This window comes from Erythrolamprus reginae, chromosome 2 (assembly GCF_031021105.1).
Source record: "Erythrolamprus reginae isolate rEryReg1 chromosome 2, rEryReg1.hap1, whole genome shotgun sequence".
NCBI classification, from domain to species: Eukaryota; Metazoa; Chordata; class Lepidosauria; order Squamata; family Dipsadidae; genus Erythrolamprus; species Erythrolamprus reginae.
In genome coordinates, this window is record NC_091951.1 from 27218818 (window position 1) to 27228839 (window position 10022).

The following is a 10022-nucleotide window of genomic DNA, read 5'->3' on the forward strand; positions in this document are numbered from 1 at the left end:
ATTATTTCGGTTGCTTTCTCTGCTATGTCTATGATTTTGGCTCCGGGGAGGCAGCATACCTCTCTGGATTGCTCGTGTGGTCTACAGATGGTGGGTTCAGTTCCTCTGAGGATTGAATCTCCTATTATGAGTTCTCTCCTTTTCTTTTTGCCTAGGGTTGTTTGGGGAGTTTCTGTCTTTGTTGTAATGATCTTTGGTAGTGCTGCTTTGTTGAGTGTTCTTTCTGATTTTCTTTTTTGTGTGTCTGTGCGTTATCCTCTATTGGAGGTTGGTGGTGTTGGTTGCTTAGAGCCAGTGGAGTTGGATCTGGGTGGGTGGGTTTGGTCAGTGGTTTTGTATTTGGTTTGTGGTTTTATTTCTGTGAGCAACATGTTTTCATCTGTTTTCTTTCTCTAAGGCATTGTCTCTAATAGAAGTGGCTTGTTCATGTGTGTGTTCAATTTGTGTGTGTTCTTTTTGTGAAGTTTGGAGTTTCTCATTTTGTTGAGTTTCAAGGTGCTTAGAGTTTTCTCTGAGTTATTTATTTATTCATTTATTTGTTTATATTTGTATGCCGCCCACTCCCTAAGAACTCAGGGCATCTTACAGCAATTTAATATAAACAATATAAATAATCAGAGCAAAACATTTCATCATAATAAAAACCCTTCAATATAATCACTATACTCATACAGCAAACAACCCAATCAATTCTTGTCTCAGCTGGATTAAGAGATGTCAATTCTCACGGCCTCCAGGCCAGCTGGCAAAGCCAGATTTTCAAGACCTTTCAGAAACCCACTAGAGTAGGGGATGTGCGGAGCTTGGGGGGAAGTTGGCTCCAAAGTATAAAACGTATCAGGAAAGACTTAATGAACTCAATCTGTATAGTCTGGAAGACAGAAGGAAAAGGGGGGACATGATCGAAACATTTAAATATGTTAAAGGGTTAAATAGGGTTCAGGAGGGAAGTGTTTTTAACAGGAAAGTGAACACAAGAACAAGGGGACACAATCTGAAGTTAGTTGGGGGAAAGATCAAAGGCAACATGAGAAAATATTATTTTACTGAAAGAGTAGTAGATCCTTGGAACAAACTTCCAGCAGACGTGGTTGGTAAATCCACAGTAACCGAATTTAAACATGCCTGGGATAAACATAGATCCATTGTAAGATAAAATACAGGAAATAGTATAAGGGCAGACTAGATGGACCATGAGGTCTTTTTCTGCCGTCAGTCTTCTATGTTTCTGTTTCTATAAGGGAGGTGGGCCCGCCCTGCTGCGTACCATCCGCTCTGACTCTTTAAGTTGGCTTTATTTAATTCTATCTGATATTTTGAAATAGCCCTGTAAGATATGCAGAGGCTTTGGGATCATTGCAAGGGTTTCCAACTTGCAATCATGAGACACGATAAAGACGTGCACTAAAATATGACACCAAGGAAAAAGAGAAAGGAAAATTTATTAAATATAATTTTACTGTTTTTAAAGTTTAGAATTTTGCACATTAAATTTAAAGTAAGTAGGAGGTGGTGACTTGGGGCAAAGATCCCCTTGGATCCACCATACGCCAGTCCTGATTGGTCATTGAGTGTCCTTCTGCAAAGATCACATGCAATGTGACTCACTAAAATTTTTTTAACATGTCTTTTTCAACTGTGTTGCAGAAATGAACAAATGTGGAATTCTTTGGTGTCTTCCACGCCCAGCAAATTCAGCATCATTCATCTGCACAGCTGAAATGTCACTTTTGCTACAAAAAAGTTTCTCTTTATTTGAAAGTATTTTTTTGAAAAAAAAATTAAAAAGCCCTGGGAGAGAAGTGAAAGAACAGGAAATATTTCCCAGGCGTTGGGAATACGTTTGTTGCAATGTTTACAGAAATGCTGATGCCTTTATTTATTTATTTATTTATTATTTATTAGATTTGTATGCCGCTCCCCTTCCGCAGACTCGGGGCAGCTAACAACAATAAAAAGACAATATAAACAAATCTAATATTAAAAGTAATTTTAAAAAACCCCAATTTAAGGAATTAATCATACATACAGACATACCATGCATACATTTTATAAGCCTAGGGGGAAGGGAATATCTCAATTCCCCCATGCCTGACGACAGAGGTGGGTTTTAAGAAGCTTACGAAAGGCAAGGAGGGTGGGGGCAACTCTGATATCTGGGGGGAATTGGTTCCAGAGGGTTGTGGCCGCCACAGAGAAGGCTCTTCCCCTGGGTCCCTCCAAACGACATTGTTTAGTCGACGGGACCCGGAAAAGACCCGCTCTGTGGGACCTAACTGATCACTGGGATTCGTGCGGCAGAAGAGGGTCCCAGAGATATTCTGGTCCGATGCCATGAAGGGCTTTATAGGTCATAACCAACACTTTGAATTGTGACCGGAAACTGATCGGCAACCAATGCAGACTGCGGAGTGTTGGAGTGACATGGGCATATTTAGGAAAGCCCATGATTGCTCTCGCAGCTGCATTCTGCACGATCTGAAGTTTCCGAACACTTTTCAAAGGTAGCCCCATGTAGAGAGCATTACAGTAGTCGAACCTCGAGGTGATGAGGGCATGAGTGATTGTGAGTAGTGACTCCCGGTCCAAATATTTGTATTTATTTGTGTTTCTCAAAAGCTATTCATGATTCTTACGCAATGCTGCTTTAGCAATGAAACATCTATTGTACAATTGTTTTCTCACATTTCCCCAAGGGGTAGGGGGGAACCACAAAAAACCCCTTCATGGCATCGGACCAGAATATCTCCAGGACCGCCTTCCGCCGCACGAATCCCAGCAACCAGATAAGTCCCACAGAGTGGGCCTTCTCCGTGTCCCGTCAACTAAACAATGTCATTTGGCGGGACCCAGAGGAAGAGCCTTCTCTGTGGTGGCCCCGGCCCTCTGGAACCAGCTCCCCCCAGAGATCAGAATTGCCCCCACCCTCCTCGCCTTTTGTAAGCTCCTTAAAACCCACCTCTGCCGTCAGGCATGGGGGAACTGAGATATTCCTTCCCCCTAGGCCTATACAATTTATGCATGGTATGTTTGTGTGTATGTTTGGTTTTTAATAAAGGGTTTTAGTTATTTTTAATATTAGATTTGTTATATGCTGCTTTTTATTATTGTTGTTAGCCGCCCCGAGTCTACGGAGAGGGGCGGCATACAAATCTAATAAATAAAATAAATAACTAAATAAAAATATCAGCCCCTTGGTTCTACTCTCACCCATCAGCCGTCAAAGGCTAACAAGGAGGCACTTGCAAACAGAGAGTTGCAAATAAACCTGGAGATCTTACACTCAAAATCACAATCCCTTTTCTCCTCAACTCAATATTCCTACAGATCTTCTTCATTGAAGTCATCTGTAGGACAGAATAATAGCCTTTATATCTGAAATTTTACACTGGTTTTGTCGTTGCCCCCAATTGCCCAAATATAGTTGCTATTCATAATGGTTTCTTCAACGTATGAACCTCATTCTTGACATAATCTGAGCAGAGATGGTTGGTGCAATGAATTCCTGGAACGGTTAGAAAAATATGAACTTCGAAACTGCTCTGCTTCTTCTCTCGCTTTCTCATTATATGAGGAGTCACAATCTCTAACTTTGTGTTAGTGTTCCTACCTCGAAGAGATGCTGGCTTGGGAATTCTGTGGCTCAAAACCTCGAAGACACTTTGGTAGAAGATGGCCGGGACTCTGCAAGTGACATTTCTGTCATCTATCACAGCGTTTCCCAACCGGTGTGCCGAGACACAGTCAGGTGTGCCGCCAAGCTTCAGCTGGGCGGGGCGCTGCCGGTGCCTCCGAGCTCCCACTCGCAGCTGTCCCCCGGTTCCTGCCCATTGCCGTGGTTTCTGGCGCTCTCCTGCTGGGCCCCAAAGAAGGAAGGCGGGAAAAAGGAGAGCGAGTGGGAGCTCGGAGGCACCGGCAGCACCCCGCCCAGCTGGAGTTTCCTGGCGTCGGCGGCAAGTGTCCTTTGGGCCCGGCGGGAGGGCACTGGCGGTGGGAGCGGGAGCGTGCCGGCTGCAGCGGCCCCAGGTGGTCGTGGGGAGATGGAGGCGGCGAGAGGGAGCATCAGCGCCACCCCTCTACGAGCAGCAAGACCCTCAGCGACGGGGCATGCCATTTGCCTTTCGGCTGCGTCGCTGACGCTTTTGCTGCTCGTGGAAGGGAAGGCGCCGATGCCCAAAGCCTCAGCGACGTTTGGCTGCCGGGGGGGTGGGTGGGGAGGAGAAAATCCTCCCCCCCCCTCCAGGAGCAGCAAAAGCCTAAGTGACGGATCGCGCCGTTTCCCTTTCGGCTCCGTCGCTGAGGCTTTTGCTGCTCCTGGAGGGGGGTTTGGCGGTGCCGATGCCAAATGCTTTCCCTCCGCGGTGGGGGGTGGAGGGCAGCCGCAGTCAGCCCCAGGAGACAAAGAGGGAATGAGAGAAAGGAAAGAGACAGAAAGGGAGGGAGAGAAAGAACAAGTGAGAGATAGAAAGGATAGAGAGAAAGGGAATGAGAGAAAGGAAAGAGAGAGAAAGGGAGGGAGAGAAGGAATGAGGGAAAAAGGGAGGAAGAGAGAGAAATTAGAAACATGAGAGAGAAAAGGGGGAAAGACAGGAGAAGTACCCAGAAATGAGACAGTGGTATAAATTTCAGGAGGGATGATTGATGATTGACTGTACAGGTATTTATAAGGGGATGTTACATGGGATTGTATATATGAGGGGGTTATTTATGTATGCATGTATGTATGTATGTATGTATGTATGTATGTATGTATGTATGTATGTATTTATTTATTTATTTGTGTCATTTTGGTTGGTGGTGTGCCCCAGGATTTTATAAATGTAAAAAATGTGCCGCGGCTCAAAAAAGGTTGAAAATCACTGATCTATCATGATAAGAATGCCAAGAACACCGCTAATTTTTTTTTGCAGAAGAGTAAAATTTCTGCAAACATAAATATCCAGCGACTTCTGATGCTAATAGCCTGGTAGCCATTATCAAATTTCTCCCCTAATACTATGACGTAATTGACTAAAAAGAATCAGGCCAGAAACTAAATATTCAATTTCTCAGTTGGATTTAAAAAGGGGCATTAGAAAGTGTTCTGTCGGGCTCTCTGGTAGAATCCTCCCAAAAATTCACAGGTACAAATTTCAGACACACACACATTTGAAAAGTCAAAACAATGTTCTTTATAATGAAAATTCACTTAAACTAAGCCCTCTTTTGGTATAGCAAAGAGCACTCGTCTCCAAACAAACTGATAATTTGTACAAGTCCCTTATCAGTTCTGTGATACTTAGCTTGCAGCTGTGAGGCAATTCACAGTCCTTCTTCTTTCACAAAGTGAAACACACTTTGCTCTGGTTTAGTTTCAAAGCGGGGAAAAATCAGCACACAAAAGGTCAAAGTCAGTTAAGCAGTCACGAAACACAACGATCAGATAATCCTCCACAATGGCCAAACCCACAGGCTGCTATTTATAGCAGCCTCACTAATGACCACAGCCCCACCCAACCACAGGTGGCCTCATTTTCTTTGATAATAATCTCTCAGTTGTTGTTCCCTATGCATCGCTCTCCGCATGCGTGGCTGTATCATTAACTCTTGTTCTGAATCCAAGGAGGAGCTAGATAATTGATCTCCTTCTGAGCTGTCTGCCACACTCTCCTCCTCTCTGTCACTCATGTCTTCTTGGTCAGAGGAGCCTTCATCAGCAGATTCCACCGGGGGCAAAACTGGCCTACAGCATGTGGATGTCTCCCCCACATCCACAGTCCTTGGGGCAGGAGCTGGGCCAGAGCTAACCACAACACCAAGGAAATTCAAGCCTTCTCTACATTCATCACTTTGGGCCTCGTATGGATTTTCTTGTGTGCGATAAGAGTGGAATGCTTCCTGAAGCACTGTCCACAGTCGGGGCATACAAATGGTTTCTCCCCTGTGTGTATACGTACATGATTTATAAGGTTAGACCTAGTACTGAAATCTTTCCCACAGTCTGGACATTCATATGGTTTTTCTCCTGTGTGACTCCTCTGGTGTATCAGCAGTTCAGAATTCCGAAGGAAACATTTCCAACAATCTGGACACTCATACAGTTTCTTCCCTTTATGAATTTTCTGATGTATCACCAGGTGGGAATTCAGACAGAAACCTTCTCCACAATCTGAGCATTCATACACTTTATCTGCTGTGTGGCTCCTCTGATGTCTCACCAGGCTGGAATTCTGACTAAAACATTTTCCACAGTCTGGACACTCATAAGGTTTCTCTCCTGAGTGAGTTCTCTGATGTATCACCAGGGAGGAATTCTGACTGAAACCTTTCCCACACTCCAGACACTTATATGGTTTCTCTCCTGTGTGAATCTTCTGGTGTATTAGCAGGTAAGAATTCCGACTGAAACCTTTCCCGCAAATCAGGCACTCATACGGTTTTTCCCCTGTGTGTGTTGCATGGTGTCTCACCAGGTCGGAATTCCGAATGAAACTTTTTTCACAATCTGGACACTCATATGGTTTCTCTCCTGTGTGAGTCCGCTGATGTACTACCAAGTGTGAACTCCAGTTGAAAGTTTTTCCACAATCTGGACACACATAGGGTTTCACTCCTGTGTGGGTCCGCTGATGTACTACCAAGTGTGAATTCCAGTTGAAATTTTTCCCACAAACTGGGCACTCATATGGTTTCTCTCCTGTGTGAGTCCTCTGATGTATCACCAGGTCAAAATTCTGACTGAAACATTTCCCACAATCCAAACACTCATGTGGTTTCTCTCCTGTGTGTCCCCTCTGGTGTATCACCAGGTCGCAATTCCGAATGAAACATTTTGAACAATCTGGACACTCGTATGGTTTCTCACCTGTGTGAATCTTCTGGTGTATCACCAGGTGGGAATTCTGACGGAAACCTTTCCCACATTCTGGACATTCATACGGTTTGTCTCCTGTATGTGTCCACTGGTGTATCATAAGGCTGGAATTCTGACTGAAAGTTTTCCCACAAACTGGACACTCATACATGATGTATTATCAACTGTGATTTACTATCCATGCTTTCTCCAAAATATGTACATCTATGGCGTTTTTCCACTATTTACATACTTGGATTCTCAAGGAAGTTAAAAATTATTCGGAGCTTTTGTTGGATGGAGTTTTGACTCAGGCTACTATTTCCTTCCACATAGGTGAGGCCTGCAGTGCTTTCTGCCCAAGTGATTTTTTCCCTTCCCATTGATGTCCCATGTTTTTTGAATTTGGAAAGTACTGAAGAAAAGTCTCCGGTTTTCTGGAGAAAATATAAATTATTGGCTTCATTTGCTTTGCTTTTCAATGCTGCTTGTTATTGTCAGTTGTCCAGGTTACTCTGAATGGCATTCTCTTTGTCTGTAAGATTCACATAAGAGGGTTAGTTTAATTATGGTTTATAAACATAGAAACATAGAAGTCTGACAGCAGAAACATAGAAGTCTGACAGCAGAAAAAGACCTCATGGTCCATCTAGTCTGCCCTTATACTATTTTCTGTATTTTATCTTAGGATAGATATATGTTTATCCCAGGCATGTTTAAATTCAGCTACTGTGGATTTATCTACCACGTCTGCTGGAAGTTTGTTCCAAGGATCTACTACTCTTTCAGTAAAATAATATTTTCTCATGTTGCTTTTGATCTTTCCCCCAACTAACTTCAGATTGTGTCCCCTTGTTCTTGTGTTCACTTTCCTATTAAAAACACTTCCCTCCTGGACCTTATTTAACCCTTTAAAAGGTTAGTCAACATAAATTAAAACAAAAAAAGCATAAATTACAATTAAGAAACAAACATTATAAAATGTTAACAAAGCCTCGTACATTATTTAAAGTTCATTTTCTGTTTGTATAAGTCTACAAGTCTAGTGAAACCCAAGTTCAAATTTCCAGAGTTATGGTGGTGAGTAGCGTCAGTCACACATTTTTAGACGTGCAATGGTTTCTTTGAAAATATACTGCTCAAAAAAATAAAGGGAACATTAAACAACAGAATATAACTACAAGTAAATCAAACTTCTGTGAAATCAAACTGTCCACTTAGGAAGCAACACTGATTGACAATCAATTTCACGTTGTCAGCACATTCAACTTTGTACAGAACCAAGTATTCAATGAGAATATTTCATTCATTCAAATGTAGGATGTGTTATTTGAGTGTTCCCTTTATTTTTTTTGAGCAGAATATATTTGGTCTAATTTTAGAAAGGCTTTAAGCCCTCCGTTGACATAACAATGTCCATTGCCCTCACTTACTAACCACCACAACTGCCAACAGAAAACTTCTAAACAGTGCGGTCATTAATCATGTCACATGACAGTGACAATTTACATCAGTTTTAGCTACAATCATTATTATTATTATTATTATTATTATTATTATTATTATTATTATTATTAATTAGATTTGCATACTGCCCCTCTCTCAGGACTCGGAGCGGCTCGTAAAGCAAATCACGGTGTGTTGTTATGTGCAATGTAACATGCCTTGCAAGTTTCCCAACTAGCTTTGTTTGCAGGAAGCTAATTGAAGATCACAGTTGTGGCGAATGGATGACCTTGGGACACCACAACTGTCCCAACTGCAAACTGGTGCCAGCACCCAAATAACTGCAATGACCTTTTGAGGAGTTGTAAATCTCCTTGTTCAGCGCCACTGTTATTTCTGAAGGGTCAAGTGAAAAAAATAAATAAACTAGGACTACATAGGCCACTGAAAATTCCAAATGGTGTACATGTGAACTTGGTGAATACACAGATGCCACATATACACACACCCCTCCCTGGGAAATCCAGTGTTTCTAAGCTAGACATTTATTTATTTATTTGTTTTATTTATTTTGTCCAATACTCAATGAGAGTTTATATATGTAGATTGTTCCAAGTTCGGGTTTTGCCCCGTGTAACATTTTGAATGTCTATGTGACGTTTCGGTGAAATCACATTCACCATCATCAGGCTGAAGTTGTAAGCTTGGTGCTGCTGCAAATATATAAATATAAATATATATATATTTATATATATATACATACACACACATAGTAAAATACATGATGAAGGTTATAGAGGAGATACTCATAGTAAAATATATCTAAGAAATAATAGAAAAGAAGGTATAGTAATAGAATATATCAATGAAAGAATAGAAGAAGAGATATAGGAATAGAAGAAAGGTATAGGAGATACAGGAGAGCAATAGGACAGGGGACAGAAGGCACTCTAGTGCACTTGTACTCGCCCCTTACTGACCTCTTAGGAATCTGGATAGGTCAACCGTAGATAATCTAAGGGTAAAGTGTTGGGGGTTTGGGGATGACACTATGGAGTCCGGTAATGAGTTCCACGCTTCGACAACTCAGTTACTAAAGTCATATTTTTTACAGTCAAGTTTGGAGCGGTTAATATTAAGTTTAAATCTGTTGTGTACTCTTGTGTTGTTGTGGTTGCAGTTGAAGTAGTTGCCAACAGGCAGGACGTTGCAGCATATGACCTTGTGGGCAATACAGTACTTCGATCATGTTTAAGGCGTCTTAGTTCTAGGCTTTCTAGGCTCAGGATTGAAAGTCTAGTCTCGTAGGGTTTCTATTTTGAGTGGAGGAATGACTCAAAACATGGAAGGGGAAAAAAATCCTAGGAAAACACAATAAGCAGATCAGCCTCATATTGTTGCCAACCCTCCCCCCCTTAAAACCACAAGGAGTCAAACCTAACTTGAAGGACACTTTGTAAATCTTTGAAAATTGCAGGCGCTGCTTTTAAAGCGTGCACCCCCATTGGAATAGAATTTATTTCGTTTATAAAATATGCAACAGCCCACTCGCTTCAGTCGAGTTGCTTCTCTGCTTCTAGACCGTGGAGGAAATCAAATAGCCCTACTTGCTTCCGATTTCTGCTCCGATTCTTCAACTCACCTAAAACAGCAGCCGCTTCGATCCTAGGAAGAGCGCGAGAGCCCCGTACACCACCACCAGACCTACATTGCTGAACAGGAAGAAAGCCCTTCTACCCCCTTT

General features: G+C 42.2%; 1 protein-coding gene across 1 annotated transcript; it reads right to left on the minus strand.

The window, feature by feature from the left end:
- Window positions 1-5147: 5147 nt before the first annotated feature.
- Window positions 5148-10022, minus strand: LOC139163056 (zinc finger and SCAN domain-containing protein 2-like). Its single transcript, XM_070743992.1, has 2 exons — window positions 9921-10022; window positions 5148-7367 (listed from the first exon to the last, which is right to left on the minus strand). Exon 2 carries the CDS (start codon window positions 7002-7004, stop codon window positions 5805-5807), a length of 1200 nt encoding a protein of 399 aa, XP_070600093.1. The 5' UTR covers window positions 7005-7367; window positions 9921-10022; the 3' UTR covers window positions 5148-5804.

Excerpts from the sequence above, each read along its gene's own strand:
- LOC139163056 (XM_070743992.1), bottom strand. The coding sequence starts at position 7,004 with ATGTATGAGTGTCCAGTTTGTGGGAAAACTTTCAGTCAGAATTCCAGC.